The following is a 20,471-nucleotide window of genomic DNA, read 5'->3' as shown; positions in this document are numbered from 1 at the left end:
ATATGGGAGAATATACAAATAATAACAACAGACGAGGACAGGTGGTGTAAATAACAAAAATATATATTAGTATGACGCTCGGGAATACGGAAAGTCTTTGACGTTTCGAGCTACGCTCTTCAACAGAAAGAATACGGAGACAAGGAGAAAAACACGGAGAAAAAAAATTGAATAGTGTTCAGTCAACGGTCAATATATAAGAAAAGAAATACATATTTACAGATATTTTGTTGGATGACTGTTGACTGTTCAAGAGTTCCTCCGCCCTTTGACAAGTCTTATTTTTCATCCTCCGGGGTTCTCCAACAATACCCTCCTCACGCAGCAAGCCTGGTGGGATTGCCAGTTTAGTTGCTGACAACCTGACCATGTGACAGGTTGTACTGGATTACATGTTACTAGTAGTACACAAGAGTGACCTGACATATACATATGTATATATATACATATATTTATGCACACACACATACACATATATATACACATATATCTCTTTCCTTCTCGTTTTTCAGTCATGCCTAATTACAAACCTTTCCTCCTCCACCTTCACCACCGCCTATAAAAACACCTTTCCACTGCTTTCAGCCTTCTATTAGCCTTTCCCTACTAATTTTCAAAAATACAAGCTTCTCTAGCCACGTTTCCTTTCTCAGTTGCTGCCTTCATCACCACCTCATCCCTAAAGGATTTCCGCCTCCATTTCCACCCCACTCTTCACTCTGCTTCAACCATCCTACCCATACTCCATACTACATCCTACGCCTTATGCACGCCACCATTCATTCTAATCTCTCCAAGATACACCCCATCAACCGCCTTCTCTCTCTTGCTTTTTCCATCTTCTCCTCTCAGTCGCCCTCCGATGCTAACACTATGTTACATAATTCATTTAAATCATCTCTTTCATCAATTTCTCGCTCACACTAAACAACGTAAACTCCACTCACTCCTCCATTCCATCACACCCGATGCCACTTCTCCGACTCCTCCCCTACCCCTCTCCCCCATCCTACCCCTCTGTCCCCCCCACCCACATACCCCTCATCCCCTCCCAGTCACCCATCCACTCCTCCACTTCAGTCTGTTACCATTCCTCCTGATCTTCCCCTCTCTAAGACAGAGCACTCCCTCCTCAGTAATAGTCTGCGCTTCATCCCCCTCACTCTATCCAGCAACGAATTTTGGACTCGTGCCAATATCCACAGCTTTGTGCACCGTGTTAGGTTGTGTGCACTTTTCTGGGACACTCCACCTGCATCTAGTGTGGACTGCTCTACCGACCTGGGCTGCCGACCATCCCAGTGGACGCCAGCTCCTGGCCAGTTCCAAGCAGTTGATCTTTTTGCAGGTCCCTGTCAGCGTGCTGTAAACTGGTTTGACTTTTCCAGGCGCCCCCAACATCTGAACATCTCCCCAGCCGAACTCTTGGCCCTTTGATATCTCCAACGTTGCATGGACATCATCATAAAACTGGCCGACAAGGGTAGGGCAATAGTGGTGTGGCGCACGAACCTCTACAAGGCAGAAGCTCTCCGCCAACTTCAAGACACATTCTACTGCCCTCTGCCCTCCAACCTCATGCCCAGCTACCAACAGACTGTGTCCTTCATTATCCATGACCTCATCTCCTCTTCCCATATCCCTCCCACCACCTCTAACCTCATTGTCTGCACTCCTCACACCCCCACAATTTACTTCCTCCCCCAAATCCACAAACCTAACAACCCTGGCCGTCCCATTGTCTCTGCCTACAACTGCCCCACCGAACTCATCTCCAGATATCTTGACCGTGTCTTAGCCCCCCCCCCCTAGTGGCTTCCCTCCCCTCTCACATCCATGACACCAACCATGCTCTTTGTTTGTTCAATTCTTTCTCCTGGCCCCTCTAAACTTCTCTTCACTCTTGACATCAAGAGCCTATACACAGTGATCCCTCACCACGAGGGGCTGCGTTCACTCCAACATTTCCTTGACCTTCGACCCAACCCCCAGCCTGACACATCCACACTCCTTCGTCTGGCCGAACTTGTCCTCTCCCTTAACTGCTTCTCGTTCGCAGGTGATTTTTAGCAGCAAGTCTCGGGAGTGGCCATGGGAACGGGAATGGGCCCAACTATGCGAACCTGTTCATTGGCTATGTTGAGGCCCAAATATTCTCTAGTTCCCCTGGTCCCACTCCCGAAATATATGGTCGTTATATTGACGACTGTATTGATGCGACCTCACTCTCCCACAAACATCTAGACTCCTTCTACTCTTTTGTCAAATCTTTCCATCCTGCCTTCCACTTTTCCTGCAATATTTCTGACATTTCCGTTGCCTTTCTTGACATTTCGGTCAGCATTCATCACTCCACTCTCACCACCACCATCCACTACAAACACACAAACTCACACCTCAACTCCTCCTCCTCCCACCCTAAACACACCAAGCGCTTCATCTCCTATTCCCAATTCCTCTGTCTATGCAAGCTCTTCAGTGACAACCATGACTTTGGGACTCAGTCTCAACTCATAGCTTGCCACTTCATCCTACGTGGATATCCCCTCACCACTATCCACTCCACCCTTGCCAGAGAATGTTCCATGGACCATGCATCTGCTCTCTCCCCACACCTCCATCACCCGTTTACCTTCACCTACCACCCCACCACTCTACCTCTCCAATGCACCATTCTCCAAGCCTTCTGGCAACTCCAATCTGACCCCTCCACTTCGCACACCTTCCCTAACTGACCCCTCCCCTCCTTCAAACGAGCCCATGACCTATGAGACCTCTTGGTCCACAGTTCCTTCCCTAACCCAACCTCCCAACATGGCTCGTTCCCCTGCTCCTGCCCATGTTGCTGCACTTGCCCTTTCCTCTCCAACACCACCCACCTCACATGCACCTATCATCGACCCTATCATATCACTGACTCCTTCGCCTGCACTTCTAGCAATGTCATCTATTGCATCTCCTGCTCTCTTTGTCCTTCTCTATACATCAGACAAACGGGACACCACTTGGCTGACCTCTTTGTGGAACACCTCTGAGACATCAGACTCGGCAATGACATCCTGGTCTCACACCATTTCCGCTGTACCGGTCATTCTTTACAACACCTATCTGTGTTCGGATTGTCCATGCACAAGGGCCATCCAGACTTCCGTGTTCGCCATGAACAGGGATTAATGTTCTCTCTTCACTCCTTTGTGCCACATGGGCTCAACTCTCCTCCCCTTTTCATCTAACCCTCCTCCTCTATCCTCTCTTGCTCTGACACCTACTTCCTCTCTTCAATCCTACCTACCTTCTCCCTTCCACACTCTCTTTTCATCATCACCCCTCCCTCATTACCCCATCCTTACACATTCCAACCCCACCATCCTATACATTCCCCCCACTCCTACATACCCCATCCCTACTTCCACCCACACCTAGATTCGTTTTTTGGCCCTGCTTTTCCCCCTATCTTTACAGCAGTATAAATATTCTCATTCTCCTTGTATGGTGTCCTCTCTGTCACATACACTTTCAAATAAAATAACTTAAAAAGTAGCTAGAATATGTAATCCTATGTATACTTTTTTTCACAGATATGTTCCCTGTAAATGTATCAGTATACAATATAAATTATTTTCCTTTATAAGATTTTTTATATACAAATTATTTTTTGTATTTTTTAATATACTTATTTGCACCCATTACTCCACAAATAAATAAATTTTTTTCTTACACTCACAATTTACTATAACCTTACATCAGTTAGACAATTATTAATTATATAATAATACTATAGACTTTCGACTTCTTTTATGCCAAGCTAGATTCTCAACTCATATTTTATTATTTCTACAAAAACGTGGCTATGTGGTAAGTAGCTTGCCTACCAACCACATGGTTCCGGGTTAAGTCCCACTGCGTGGCACTTTGGGCAAGTGTCTTCTACTATAGCTTCAGGCCGACCAAAGCCTTGTGAGAGGATTTGGTAGACAAAAACTGAAAGAAACCCGTTGTATATATATATGTGTGCGTGTGTTTGTGTGTCTGTGTTTGTCCCCGCAACATCGCTTGACAACCGATGCTGGTGTGTTTACGTCCCCGTAACTTCTCTTTCTTTTAAAAATAATTTCTTTAAATATACACCATACCTAATATTACATATATATAAAATTGGGGGTGGGGTGTATGCGATTTTTGAACACACTGAAAAGTTGTTAGTGGATATACTCTCCTTTGCAGCAGTTGGTACTGCATCTAACATGACCCATTGTATGGTTGACAGTTGAATGAATGTAGGTGTAATGAAGATATTGTATGTAAATGGGTACATTCCGGAAAGGGCCTGCAATGAGAGATGGTATCAGGGAAGTGGATTGCTGAAATGTTGCAGAAGGCAAAAGGTTGACATTGGATTGCTGGAGTGGCTATAGAATAAGAAACATAAAGTAAGCCTATGCAGTCACATGTGAATATATAGTAATGAATTACTTGAAAAAATAAGGCGTAATGGCTTACCACATGGTTAGTGGGAGTAATTGGAGAATATGCTTTGATACTGAAGTCCATGCAGGAAAATGCTTTGTCGATGCAATCTTGAGGTTTGTTAGTATTATGCCGAAATGGTATCCATCTTCACCATTCACAAATAGCAGTAGATACTGGAGTCCATCATAGGATGTAGTCATTCCTACAAAACCTCTTGGTAAACAATATTCTTTGGTTTCTTTTGTGGAACAAATGCAAATAGATTTTTTCGCTTCCCACTCTAGAGCAGCCAACATTTAATTACTCGAGTGAGAAGCATGACTCTTCCAAGTGAAGTTCTGTCACAGACAGTGTTTGACCCTGGGATTTATTGAGAGACATTGCAAAGCTGATATGAATATGAAATTGCCATCTTCTGAATGAAAAAGGAAAACATCCTCTCCTTTTCTACATCCAGAGAGAATGGTGGCCTCAATAACATGTTACATCATATTCATTACCATGAGACATGTCCCACTACAGAATATTGATGAATGTAAATTCCTCAATAACATTACTGGAGTTCCCACTTTAAGTTCCAGTCTGCAAGAAGGCAGTCCTGGAGGCTCCAATGAATTGAGAAATTCTGTTGGATAATTTGCCACCTCTTCTGGATCTGGGATTGTATCAACTAACTTATAGATCTGAGAACTTCCAGGAAGGTACTGCAACAGCTGCACATTAAATTTACTTACAGTGCTGTTTTTTCGAGCCAGTATTGTTCTTTCAAACACCCAATTGAGATTGTGATAATTTTGTTGACCAATGCATGTAAGGGAGACATCAATTTCTGAAGGATACATCAGAAAGAGTTACCTCCCTTATACACATAATCTTCAAAAGGGTCTTTTCTGCTCCCATAGGGCCTGTTACTAAGTATGTGAAAAATTTTAAGAGTCTAAAACCATCTCTGCAACATAAGTAATGTATGTTCCCAGTTTAGAGAAAATCAGTAGTGAACTTCAGAAGTTATGTGGGTTTACACACACACTTATTTCTTTACTGCCCACAAAGGGCTACACACAGAGGGGACAAACAAGGACAGACAAACAGATTAAGTCGATTATATCGACCCCAGTGCGTAACTGGTACTTATTTAATCGACCCTGAAAGGATGAAAAGCAAAGTCGATCTTGGCGGAATTTGAACTCAGAACGTAGCAGCAGACGAAATACCGCTAAGCATTTTGCCCAGCGTGCTAACATTTCTGCCAGCTCGCAGCCTTATTCACACACACACACAACCTCACTTTTATATATATACTAGCAGAGATACTGACCTTCCTCAGGATTAAAATGGCATAGTTTTTTTTTTTTTGTTTTACTTGTATCAGTCATGTGACTACAGCCATACTGGAGCATTGCCATTGCTTGAACAAATCGACCATGGATTTATTCTTTGTAAGCCTAGTACTTATTCTATCATTGTCTTTTACTGAACCGCTAAGTTATGGGAATGTAAACACAGCAACATAGGTTGTCAAGCAATGGTGGGGGTACAAATACAGGCACACACACACAAATATACACATATATATGAGAGTCTTCTTTCAGTTTCCGTGTATGAAATCCACTCGCAAGGCTCTGGTTGGCCTGAGGCTATAACACACACACACATATCTATATATCTATCTATCTATCTATCTATCTATATATATATATATCATCATTTTCATCAGCATCATTTGACGTCCGCATTCCATGCTGGCATGGGTTGGACGGTTTGATTGAGAGCTGGCAAGCCAGAAGGCTCCACCGGGCTGCAATTTGATCCGGCAAAGTTTCTACACCCGGATGCCCTTCCTAACACCAACCACTCTGAGAGTGTGGTGGATACTTTTTATGTGCCACCGCCACGAGGGCCAGTCAGGTGGTACTGGCATCGACCACACTTGAATGGTGCTTTTTGTGCGCCACCGGCATGGGAGCCACACAGGCAGCACTGGCAACGACCACGCTTGAATGGTGCTTTTCACGTGCCAGTCACGTAGAACTGTCGCCAGCCACAACAATGACTTCATTTGACTCAACAGGTCTTCATAAGCACAGTATATTGCCCAGTGATTGAAGGGTACTTTTAATGGGCCGGTTATGCTGCACTGGCATAGGTCACGGTTATGGTCTCACTTGGCTTGCCAGGTCTTCTCAAGCACAGAATATCTTCGAAGGTCTTGGTCACTTGTTATCACCTCCATGAGGCCCAAAGTTCGAACGCCATGCTTCACCACTTCATCCCAGGTCTTCCTGAGTCTACCTCTCCCACAGGTTCCCTCTACTACTTGGGTGTGACAATTTTTCACACAGCTGTCCTCATCTATACTCAACACAAGACCATACCAACGCAGTTGTCTCTCTTGCACACCACAACTGATGCTTCTTATGCCCAACTTTTCTCCCAGGATACTTACACTCTGTTGTGTAAGCACACTGACATTACACATCCAGCGGAGCATACTAGCTTCACTACTTGAAAGCTTACACAAGTCCTCAGCAGTCACGGCCCATTTTTCACTGCCATGTAGCATGGCTATTCACACACATGTGCTATATAGTCTACCTTTTATTCTGAGGGAGAGGCCCTTTGTCACCAGCAGAGGTAGGAGCTCTCTGAACTTTGCTCAGGTGATTCTTATTCTAGCAGCTACACTCTCAGAGCATCCAACCCCGCTTCTAACTTGGTCCCTTTTTGAGATTTACTTCCATTTGAAACTCAATATTTTTCATTTCGGAACTACCTCCAACAATTCTGTATGTTTTCTTTTTCTTGTACTGTTATGCCTTGGTTCGACGATTTCTTGTAGAGTCGGCACACCAAAAATATCATAGAGAACTTCCATAGGTACTTCTTTCTTCATAACCCTTTCTTTAGTAAACCTTCTTTCCAGCTGATTTATGTATCTTTTATGTTCCCATTTCGAACCTTTTACCATGTATGTCATTTTACTAACCCATTTTATTATTTTGCCATCTTCCCAACCTTCTTTTCCATTTCTGTACACTCTGAAAAACACATTATCACCAGTTTTAAAATACTTGGTCATATTTTGAGTTTTTTCTTCAGTTTTTATTTTTTCTCCCAGGTAATAACTTGTCGGAAACTGAAAATTTTTCTTGCGAACATCAGTTCAGCATGTGACTTGCCTGAAAAGGTATTAGGCTTTGGCATTACATGATAAATTCTTAGGAAGTGCGTCAATGCTGCATCATCCACTAACTCATTTCTGAATTTCTTTAGTACCCTTTTGAACGTGTCCACAAAGCAATCAGCTTATCCGATCTTGGATGATACAGAGGAGTAGTGATATGTTCAATTGAGTACATCTTGCAAAAATTCTTTAATTCATTCGCTGTAAATTGTGTACCATTATTGGAGACTATGGCATCTGGGACGCCATACCTAGCAAAAACTTTGTGGAGAAATTCCACTGTTACTGTGGAGGTCAGTTTTTTGACATTTATACATTTCTGGCCATTTTGTAAAGCTCCCTACCACTATTAGATAATATGATTGGTTTAATGGTCCTGCAAAGTCTATATGTAGTCTGGACTATGGAATATCAGTCTTGGATGTCCAGTGTGGAATTCTTTTGACATTCAATTTTGTGGTGAGGCAGGCATTATAAGCACATTATTACATATTGAATACAAATTTAAAACTGTGTTACATCCAGCCACATGTATTTTTTTAATTGTTTCTTCTGATCTCACTATTTTTTTTCATTTTTATGATTAACTCATCCGTCTCTGCTTTACTTTTTGTTTCCTCCAATGTCACAGACAATTCACACACAATGTTGCACAATATATTTTTTATTTCATTTTCGGCTCTTAATGCTGCTATCACTGTGCCTTCTAGTGGTTCACTGTATTTTGGTATTAACCTTGACAAACCATCTGCATGTCCCAATTTTTTAGATGACTCCATTTTGAAGTCATAATTCAGTAGGATCGTTCCCCAGTGCTGCAATCTGTTGGCTGTATCTGTGAGGATACCCTTTTTTGATCCATAAATCGACAATAATGGGCAGTGGTCTGCCTGCAAACAGAACCTTCATTGATGTATAAATTCATGGAATTTTTTTACCATAAATTTGATGGCTAATGCTCCCTTTTCTATTTGACTGTAACTTTTCTCAGCCGGCAATAAAGAACACAAAGCATGAGCTACTGCTTCGAAGTTGTGTAAAATCACAGCTCCAATACCACTTTCACTAGCATTTGATACCACTATTTCTAAATTTGGATCAAAATGTGATAACAACAAGTCCGACGTTAAGATGTTTTTAATTTCTTCAAAAGTTTTTTGGTATTTGTTTGACCAGTTCCACTTAATGTCTTTTTTTAACAAGTTATTCAGGGGTGCTTTTAAATCATGCATATTCAGAATGTATACCTGGTAGTAATTTGCAAGCCCCCAAAATGCTTGTAACATTCAAATGTTTGTCAGGGAGGCATATCTTTTATTGCACTTGTCCTAAACGGGTCTGGTCTCTGTCCATTTTCATCGATAATCTGCCCTAGATATTTTATTCTTGGCATAAAAAATTCACACTAAACCCATCATCTTTTATTCTTTCAAAGACCTTTTTAACATGCTCAGCATACTGAGCCTGAGATTCACTTTTTATGAGGATGCTGTCAAGGTAAACTATAGCGAAACCCAAACCTGCAAGCATAGTATCCATAACTTGTTGGAAAATGCCAAGTGTTACCTTTATACCAAAAAGAAAGGTGATTAAATTTATATAACCCTTTATGGGTATTAATTGTCAATAATTTTGAACATTCCTCATCAACTTTTACCTGCTTCAGATCGGTCCAATTTTGAAAAAAAGTTTCCTCCATTCAACTTTGCGAAAATTCGCTCCACACTTGGTAACAGGCAATTATATGGCATCAACCATTCATTTAAATCTGTTGAAAAATCAGTGCATACTTGGATTTTTTTTTTTTTTTCTTGACATAAACTGTTGGGGATACCCATTTTGTGTAATCAATTTTTTCAATAACACCAAACTTTTCAAGTTTATCCAATTCTTTGTTGACTTCTTTCAACACTGTGAAAGGTACAGTTCGTTTTGGTTTAAATACCAATATAGAGTTTTCATCTGTATTTTGGTGCAAAAACCCAATTCATCAGAAAAAACCTCAGGAAAAATTTTTTAAAATTCTTTTTTTAAATCCTTCTCCGCCTTATTTGTACTGGCAGAAGAACCATTTACATTTTCACAAAAAATATTTATGAGGAGGTCCCATAAGTTAAATAATTCCATCCAGTCTGTTTCAAATAAATTTGTAATATTTTTCAACAGCAAAAAAAAAATTTGGCTTTCAAAGTATTTTCACATAATCATAATGTAACATCACTTATTTCACCCATAAAATGCAATTTTTTTTCTGAAACACCTTGCGCAATTTTTGAAGTTTCCTTTAATTTAGATTTCCTTATTTTTCTCCATGTATCTGTGTTAATTATTGTGATTTCACTGCCCATATTCAATTGTAAATTGATATTCACATTATTCATTTTTATGGACACAAATTTTCTTTTCTGAACCTCACTTAGAATTTTTGTTGACAATACATTCTTTCTAGAATTTTTTTTGTTTGACCCTTTTTTTGTTTCACTATACAATGTGAGCTTTTATGTATGGTTTTTTCCACACTCAAAATATTTAAGATTTTTAAAGGCAGTTACTTTTAAAATGTAAACCTCTGCACCCACAGCATAGACTTAGTTTTTACTTTTTCTTATCCACTTCAGGTCGACATGCATGTATATCAGAGCAATCTTTTTCTTCAATTTTATCTGCAACATGTCTTAAATTTATAATCCCTTGGCATTCTTCAGCCAATGCTGGTAGAGTTAATTTTTGGCCCTGTTCTAATTTTTTTAATATATGGGAATGTATATCAACATCTATGCTTGCAGTTAGCCCTTGAACAAAAATTTGACATTTGAACAAGTCCAGGGTTAATTCATTTAATTTGAATTTTTCACACTAAAAACCCCAGCATAGATGACAAAATCGTCATCATTCTTTTTAACTAAATTTAAACACTGCCAGCCAGTATTGAACGAGGAACTTCTTTCACTGAAAATTTTCAATAAAAAATCTCACCTGATTTCTTCGGCAGAATATAATTACAGTATTTTCTGTATTTGGCAGGGGATACCTTTCTTAAAAGTAGTTGCACTTTCCTCTCAGCATTCCAATTTCTACATTCTTCTTTGAAGATTTCTTCATATCTTCTAAAATGTGCAGAAAAAGTAGTACCTTCTGGGTTATAGATAAATTCTCCAATTGGGTTTGCTGTGCCGCCTGGCAAGAATGAACCTGAAGTATTTTCAGACTTCTTCAACATTAATTCCAGCAACTGTTGGTATTGTTGTTGCTGTTGTAGTTGTAGTAACTGTTGTTGTTGGTGTTGTTGCATCTGCATCATGCCAGCCAATAAGTCTTCCATGTTAATGAGTCTTTCTTTGATTTCGTACCAAAAACATTTTAATGTCTGACACAACAATATCTCATTGCCACTTTTCTATCTTAAAACATTTGGATATATAATTTAACGAAGCAGAAGTAAAATCAATGTCTTCACAAGACATACTTTTTATTTCTTCCGCACCAAAACAAAAGATTCAAAAACACCCTCTGACATCAACAACGATATAACAATCCAATAAGTCCATCTTTTAAACACACAAGTGTGTTAATGTCTATCCCCACAACAAAAACATAATAAACATTTGGAAATGGTATTATCGTGTTGACACAGAATTAAGAAATCATTCATGAAACTTGAAAAAACATAATGAAACAAACACCAACTATCATTGATAGCATTTAAACCAAATGCTAGAAAGGCCTTGTGAACATATGCAAACGAAAAAGATCCTAAATATGAAATAACATTTCTTGCAAGCAGGTATGGACATAACAGGTTGTAATTATCATGGATACCGGCATAATTCATATACATAATAATGTAAGTACAATATATTATCTCAATGATATATACATGAAAAAAATAATGTTTGATGTAAATTGTTGTAAATATACACATGCTAGATGAACTCATGGAACTACGAACAGCGAGTACACCCCTTTAAGCAGCCTTGATTGATAGTGCAACAGGAGACTATATAAAATACTTAATTGTACTAAGCTCGTTGCAAAGAATATCTCAGATGGTGCCAAATTAGTAATCCAGAATTGATAAGATCAAAACAAACTTTTCTTCCTTTTTCATTTATGGTCCTGTCTAATCATTAGAGAAAAATATAAGATGGGGTGAGTTTTAATCCCCAGTCAACTTTAAAGTATTTTGCCTCGTTTTTTCTTGTTTCTCTTTCTTTTGCTCTCTCATTTATGTTTTCTTTCTGTCTACCTACACTGGACTGAAAACAACACACAATATTATACCCTTATTTTTCTTCCTTTTCTCTCTTCTTCTTCTTCATGACCATCTGCATTGATATGAAAACAATGCACAATACTGTCTCTCAATTTCTTGCCTTTTCTCTATATATCTATTTCTTTGGTAAGTTGCAGCAGTTCACAAGCACCACCCATTTGATTGGTGTGGAATGGTAAATGTCCCTGGAAAAAGTATATATATTTGCATTGGGAACCACTTCACATTGCCAGCTGGTGGTTGTCACACGCTGATGACGGGCCAATATCCAGAAACTCGGGTCTGTGTGTATCATGTCAGGCTGGAGATGGGAAGGATGACTTCCCTTTGCAAATACTGATAGGGCACAGAAAGTGTGTCAATAGCCAGCTGGAGGAGATGTCTTCCTGAGGCTACAAGCTACAGTAGCATCAACCCTTAACGGTTAACCACATTTAGGTGGCAAATATACTTCACGATGTCGTGCAGCCACTGTTTATACCTCACTCAGAGATTTATTATTGTGTATGAATACATTTTGTTATTTAAAAAACTGTTTTTATTTCTAAAGATTGCTGACTTAGAATCTCTGCAGTTGAAAGTGTATAAAAGCTTCATAAAAATGTTAGAGGATGTACTGAAAAAACCCTATTGATAAACTTACTGTTGCTTCAGACATGTGACTGAAGAAATTATTTCTTTTCCATTGATATATATATATACATTAGTAATGAAATATTGAAATATATTAACAACCTAACCTATATAAACACAACTGCAGATGTTACAGAGATGGGAAATGATACTAATAATTCTTGTGCATCATGTGATTTAAGATAGCACAAACAACAGAAGTTTTAACAAAGGAATTAACAATTGAAAGTACATAACAAAGAAGAGATGAAAAAAGAATGAGAGAAGGCAGTAAAACATTTTTTTTTATGTCATACTGCCTTTCAGTCACATTGTGGAGGTAAATAGCAATGTGCTGTGTACAAAAGATTAAATGGAAAGAAGCCTCAACCAGACACCTCATAAGCAAGGAATACAGATAAAAAAATTCTTCTAGTGTAAAGAAATGGGCAGATAAAGTAGCAGAGACAGTCAGAGTGTGAGAAAATATAATTAAGTTTAGACTAGTCAGATGCATCATGACAGCAACATTCATTTCGACATACACATCAGTATTAGAAGATGAACAAACATACTTCTAGAACTATTTTTGTTGTCTACCTTGACTACAAATAATGGAGATCTCCATATAATGGTTAATAATTTTAATGGATATATTAGGAAACATTTTGATGGTTTCTTTGTATGAATGCAGCATCTATTGATATGGCACAAAGAAAGATAAATTATCAAGGTTCCTTTAGTTCTGCAACACTGATATCTTAAACATTTGCATCACTAACTTCAGTAAACCAACCAACTATCTGATCATCAACCAATCTGGTAGTTATATAAGTCAAATAGACAACATACTCACTCAAAAATGGGACAGGCAGCTAGTTGTGAACAGTAAGATATTCCACAGTGAAGAATGTCCCACACAACATAAAGTAGTGATTAGCAACTTTAGGAAAAGCGCTAGGTGAACTCAGTAATGCAAGATCACATGGTGAAAGAATATGATGGAAGCTAAAAGGCCCATGACAAGATGCAGGCTCAAAGATGAACTTATATATAAGCAAGTTCACCTTTAGTGTATGGTAGTGAAAAGATAGAAACATATAACACAGAGGGCAACTTTGTATTTCCTAGAAGACAATTTCCTCTGAGAGGGCTAATCCCAAGAAGACACAACTCCCACATGTATCACTCATTTCCTATTGCTCCCTCTATCTCTCTCTCACTCTTCCACTACACCTTCTTTCATCACCTCTTCATTCTTCTACCACTCTCTCTTTTGCCTTGTTAACTCCTTTCACTTAGGCCCTCTTCTATCATTCTTCCTCATACAGGAGGGTGATAAAAGAAGTAATGGAGGACATGTTCTCCAACCTACTTAGAAGGGTAGTGATTCTGAATAAAAATTGTCTTGAACTCACATTTTTCCATGCCAGCAATGGATAAGTGGCCATGATGATAACAATGATGATGATGATGATGACTGAAAGAGAGGCAAAGGAGGGGGACAAGGAGAAGCTATTTCCCTAGACTCTTTGAGTTCTCCTACTCTAGGAGGATGCAGAAAGGGAGAAAAATTAAGGAGTAGCAAGGCAACTAACTGGCAGGAACAATAATAAGGCAGTAAAAGGAAGACAACTTTGAATTTCTTTATGGGTTAACGATATTTTGTAAGTGAATATGTTCTACTCCTATATTTATATGTGCAGTTTAACAAACACATGGGAGTCAAAGAACAAGTGTTCTTGTTATGACTCCTATCAGTCAGTTTCTTCAACAATTTTCAGTCATTCAAATTTTTTTCTCATCTCACAAACAACAATGGTCTATTTTCAAATCACTTCTTATTTTGAGAAATAAAGGAAGATCTCGATGTAAACATGAAACAAAAAAAAACAAAAAAACAAATACAATATTGCATTGTAAAGACGAAGTAGAATATATTATGTCTGAATAAAAGGTAGCCACAGCTGGAACACTTTTGATTATAGATCTACTGAAAAATGTTATTTCTGGGCTAAATGAAAACAACAGAATCACCATCAATAAGAATAACACTTATCAGTGAACAGTTGGTGATGTAGCATAAAATCTTCCTACCAGCCACTATTATCATCACTATCTCACTGCAAGATACTCACCCCAACTTCTGTATGCTGAATGCCAAAATTATCAAGTTCGTCAGCTATACCTTTAGAGCCAACAAGATAAACTTTGCCTCTGAAGTTGCGTTCATGAAGGTACAATGCTGCAATGTAAGCTGTACTGATGATTTCACTCTAGAAAAAACATAAATTTGAACAGTTAAAAGAAAATGTGCTCTATTCATATTACACTTGTTTCTTTGTAAAATTCAATATATTTCTCAGATTTTAGAACCCTGATGTACAGATATATAGCTTTTAAGTCAGAATTCTAGTTTTTTTTTAATTATAGTTTTACAAAATCTAAGTGGAAATTTTATAAACAAAAACCATTGAGCTGAATCTTCAAAAACTTGTTTATATAGTAGTAGTTGATTTGCATTACACAGAATATAACAAAAGAGATTTTGGTACACATGTTAGCAGGAAGGGTATTTAAAAAACAGCCTATGATAATGTATAAATGTTAATATGCATGGCAAATGAATTGTTGGTGAGTATATGAGTAGGGCACTGGGAACTATAAATAGAAAACTATGGGGTCTAATAAACTGAAACATGTCAATAATTTGCCCTTGTCTGTAAGTAGGGATCAGAATTTCCTCAAGGAATGTAAATTAACCTTGATAGATTTTCTTTTCCTTTTTGTTTTAGAGTCAATAACAATTGCTGCAAGACTTTTATTTCCTAATTCCAAGTAAGCTGGGAATTTCAGTGAAGAATTTTTTTGCATGCAGCATTTAGTGTATTAGCATATTTTAAACAGAACAAGCATTAAAAATCTAATAAAAAATATTTTGTAGGTGAGGAAAAGACATTAGATCAATGACATTATTTTAATCATTTTGGCAAGGAAAATATCTTCAGACATGTTTCAGACCTATTTAGCAATGCATTACTTGCTAAGTTATTCATTATTATAGTTATTCATTATTATGTTAGTCATTATTACAGATGTACAATATTGTACAAAAGTTGCTGTAAACAATTAGCATAATTTCAAAAACAAATCACTAACTAAAATTACATGGAAGTCGATAATTTAATTTTTAGCATATTTAATGAAGTCCCATCAAGACTTAGAGTAACATGCAGTAGACAGGGCCATAAGAGCTAAGAAACAGGCCTGGAAGAATGGGGGTAGCAGGGAACTGTATCAGATTACCAGAAGGGATGCTAGGAGACAGGTATATCTAGCCAAGGAAGAAGCAGAAAAGAAGAAGTTTGCATATGTTCAGCAAAGTGAGGACAAAAGAACAGAAGTGTTTCGGATTGCAAGACAGTGTGTGAGAGAAAATTGTGATGTCTTAGGAGAGAAATGTGTCCATATAGATGATGGTGCACTTGCATTTAATGATTCTGCAAAGAAAGAGGCTTGGAAATGCCATTATGAAAAACTGCTGAACATAGAGAACGAGTAGGAGGAGGAGAGCCTGTCAAATATTGACTCAATTGAGGGACCGGCTACCCGAATCGACAGTTCCATGGTAGATAAAGCAATTAAAGATATGAAGACACGGAAAGCCCCTAGCCCTTCAGGAATCACCACTGAGATGCTTAAAATATCTGGCGGTGTGGGTTACAGTCTAGTTACCTGTATTGTAAATCAGGTGGTTCACGAAGGAGTCATATCCAATGACTGGTGTAGCAGCACCATGGTCAACTGCTACAAAGGTAAAGGTGATGCCTTAGAAATAATTACAGAGGTATCAAATTGCTGGATCAGGTGATGAAGGTTACAGAGAGAGTCATAACCCAACTAATTAGGGAGAGAGCTTAGATGAGATGCAGTTCAGTTTTGTGCCAGGTAGAAGCACCTCTGATGCTATATTTCTGGTAAGGCAGTGGCAAGAGAAATACATAGCCAAAGATAAACCTCTGTACTTGGCTTTTGCTGACTTAGAGAAAGCTTTTGACGGGGTCCCCTGATCTCTTATCTATGGTCAATGCAGTAACTAGGGATAGACAAATGGTTGGTGTGAGTTGTACAAGCTATGTGCAGGGACACTACCAGTAAGGTGAGGGTTGACAATAAGTACAGCGAATAATTCAGGGTGCACGTAGGGGTTTGCTAAATGTTCATCATAGTCCTCCAGGCAATAACAGAAGAATTCAAGACAGGCTTCTCCTGAGAGGTCCTCTATGCTGATGACCTTGCTCTTATTGCTGAATCACTACCTGAACTAGAGAAGTTCCAGGTATAGAAGCAAGGTCTAGAATCAAAAAGCCTTAGAGTTAACCTAGCAAAAACCAAAGTCTTAGTAAGTAGGAAGACAAACAAACCCCAAATCCCTTTAGGTAGATGACCTTGCTTGATCTGTAGAAAAGGTATAGGTAGAAACTCCATAAGATGCAGCCCGTGTAAGCTTTGGACACATAAAAGGTGCAGCAATATCAGAGGAAGGTTAACAGGGAAACTAGCTTTTGTATATGGAAGATGCATAGGTACAATAAGTGCTGAAAATGTGCAGAAAATAGACTCCATCAACTTGCCAGGGAGGCAAGCTAGAAGTAACAGATAGCTTCTGTTATGTAGGTGACAAAATTAGTAGTGGAGGTGGATGCTCTGTGAGCATAGCTGTGAGAATAAGATTAGGCTGGGCAAAGTTCAGAGCTGGCAGCAAAGGCCTCTCTCTCAGAGTGAAAGGCAGGTTGTTTGATGCCTGTGTGTGAACAGCTATACTGCATAGCAGTGAAACATGGGTTGTGACAGCCAAGGACATGCGTAGGCTTGAAAGAAATGAAACCAGTATGCTTCACTGGATGTGCAATGTCAGTGGGCATGTTCGACAGAGTGTAAGCATAATGAGAGAAATGTTAGGCATAAGAAGCATCAGATGTGGTGTGCAAGAAAGACAACTGTGCTGGTATGGTCATGTGATGTGTATGGATAAGGACAGCTGTGTGAAGAAGTGCCGATCTCTAACTGTGGAGGGAACCTATGGTAGAGGTAGACACAGGAAGACATTGGACAAGGCAATGACTAGTGAGCGAGACCTTTGGTGATGTGCTGTGCTTGAGAGGACCTGTCAAGCCAAGTGCACCTGTGCTGATGACACATAAAGAATACTTTCAAGCGTTGGGCCTCACAGAAGCAAAGTGACTGAGTTCCCTTCAAGCACTGGGCCTCACAGAGGCAAAATGGCTGAGTTCCTTTCAAGTGTTGGGCCTCACAGAGGCAACGACTGAGACCTTTGGCATTATGTCATACTTGAGAAAAAGCCAAGCAAAATCATAATCATGGCAGATACCGGTGTCACACAAATTGGCACCCATGTCAGTGGCATGTAAAAGCACCCATTACACTCTTGGAGTGGTTGGCATTAGGAAGGGCATCCGGCTATAGAAAACCATGCCAAATCAAACTAGAGTCTGATGCAGCCTTCCAGTGTGCCAGCCCGGTGAAACCATCCTACCCATGCCAGCCTGGTCAAACCGTCCAACCCATGCCAGCATGGACAACGGACATTAAAGGATGATGATGATGAAGATGATGATGATGATGATGATGATGATGATGACGACGACGACGAGCAGAAAAGTTTGAGATTTGTGGTAAAATTTCTAGGCTGTAAGCATAACTGCTCTACTTGAAAATATTTCTAATAGATAGGGAAAATGAATAGATGTAATAAGTATACTTTTCCAAGAGTGCTAGGAGTGAAAGTGAAAACAAAATGTTATAACTAAAAATTAAAATCATGTCATGTACTTAGTTCACAAAATGTTTAGATCTAATCTGATATGCTCACCTTTCCAAAAAAATCAAAATAAAATAAAACAACTTACCTCTTTCACTTCAAAACCTAACTGTGAGAATTTAATACAATAATCTTTTCTAGATTTGGAACTATTATTGGTTACAAAGAACACATTCTTTCCCTGAAATAAGAGAAAAAAAACATAACAAAAAGTAAATCACTTAAATAAACTTGTTACATTGTTGAAGATTTGGTCTTCAAATCCACTTTTCATATTTCTGTTAATATTTCCCACCACCACCACAGAAAGAGACATGTCAACATCTTGATCAATTGTCATACAGTCATCAATAAGTGAGAAGTTCAACCTCAAGTTACAAGTGTCAACACTGTTGACATTGACAGGATGGACATATAGTTACTAAGATTACACTTCAGTCAGTATGATGGTAACATTTTAGCAATGGTTAAGAGTAAACAGTAACTATCATACCAGTAAAACAACGGTTAAAAACTAGCAATATTGACAATAAATAGTAGATACAGTAATGGTAAAACAATAGTGACTGTGATTAGGTATCACTATAATTTTTGAAAATATTTAAATGTAATTTCTACTGTACTTTTTCTTGGAGAGCATCCAAAAAGAAACATTTTGCTACTTCATTTGTGAAATTTGGATGAATATTTTAGGAAACAATTTGAATGGTCAAGAATTAATCAAAATTTTTCCTAACTTGCCTAAATGAATTATGTAACTATATTTGTGATGTCATATCTTTGAAACTGAATTGATAATCATCTAACCAAGTTAGTAGCGGAGGTGGATGCTCCAAGAGAGTAGCTGTGAGAATATGAATTGGCTGGGCAAAGTTCAGAGAGTGAAAGGCAGACTGTATGATGCCTGTGTGTGAACAGCGATGCTACATGACAGTGAAACATGGGCTGTAACAGCCAAAGACATGTGTAGGCTTGAAAGAAATGAAGCCAGTATGCTTCACTGGATGTGCATATATGAGAGAGTGTGAGCATCTTGAGAGAAAAGTTGGGCATAAGAGACATCAGGTGTGGTATGCAAGAGAGACGACTGTGCTGGTATGGTCATGTGATGTGCATGGACAAGGACAGCTATGTAAAGAAGTGCTGATCTCTGCGGAGGGAACCTGGGGTGGGGGGTAGACCTAGGAAAGACATGGGATGAGGTGCTTCATGGAGGCAATGACAAGTAACCAAGACCTTTTTTTGTTGTGTAACAAATGGTTGATTTTACAGTGTTTTCAGACCTAGCCACAGGAACTTGAGTTTTGGCACATTTATAATATCAGGTTGAGTAAAAAGTAGGTAACCTTTTGAACCATGAAGAATTTGTAACAGATTTTTGCAGAGTTTTGAATTTTTTTTTAAACATATTTTTTGCAATTGTCTGATGATATAGACATAGACTTACCCAAATGCATCATTGATATTTTTTTCACTGTTGCTACAATCAACTGAAATGGAACTGTCAAAGTGCAATATTCAAGCAATTTTGCTATTCAACATCATAAAAGCACGTAAAGCAGCTAAAACTGCTCGCAATATCAATGAAACATTTGGTGAGGAAATGACCAGTGAGTGGTCAGCTCAAAAATGGTTTAAACAATTTTTGCAATGGATACTTGAACCTTGAAGATCATGAGCGTAGTGGACACTCATCTGTCATTGATGATGGTCAATTAAAAATCCATGTCATTGAGAAAGATCCACATAAAACCACTCAAGAACTGGCAAAAGAACTTCAAGTTAGCCAGAAACTACCTGCAACCATTTGCATGTGATCAGAAAATCAAAAAACTCAACAAATGGGTACCACACGATTTGAATGAAAATTAGAAAATGCGCAGATATGAAATTTGCTCGTCGCTTCTTCTCCGTCACCAGACCGACCCATTTCTCAACCATATTGTAACTTGCAATGAAGAGTGGATTCTGTACAATAATAAAAAATGTTCTTCAGTGGTTGGACCAAAATGAAGCACTCCTTAAATCCAAGCTCTTCAAACAGAAGATTATGCTGACTGTTTGATGGTGTACTGCTGGACTCATCTACT

At 38.7% G+C, this 20,471-nt stretch overlaps 1 protein-coding gene across 2 annotated transcripts in view; it reads right to left on the bottom strand.

The window, feature by feature from the left end:
* Window positions 1-20,471, bottom strand: part of LOC106883201 (glycerol-3-phosphate phosphatase-like) — a 157,516-nt gene that overhangs the window by 61,746 nt on the left and 75,299 nt on the right. For both annotated transcript variants that reach the window (XM_052967765.1, XM_052967766.1), the window contains 2 exons: window positions 18,470-18,562; window positions 14,678-14,815 (listed from right to left, as the gene is read on the bottom strand). In XM_052967765.1, the coding sequence (XP_052823725.1) occupies window positions 14,678-14,815; window positions 18,470-18,562 (231 nt within the window). The remainder of the gene's footprint in view (window positions 1-14,677; window positions 14,816-18,469; window positions 18,563-20,471) is intronic.

Source organism: Octopus bimaculoides, chromosome 5 (genome assembly GCF_001194135.2).
Source record: "Octopus bimaculoides isolate UCB-OBI-ISO-001 chromosome 5, ASM119413v2, whole genome shotgun sequence".
Taxonomy (NCBI): Eukaryota; Metazoa; Mollusca; class Cephalopoda; order Octopoda; family Octopodidae; genus Octopus; species Octopus bimaculoides.
The sequence above is the reverse complement of the archived record's forward strand: the minus strand, read 5'-3'. Positions and strand labels throughout refer to the sequence as shown.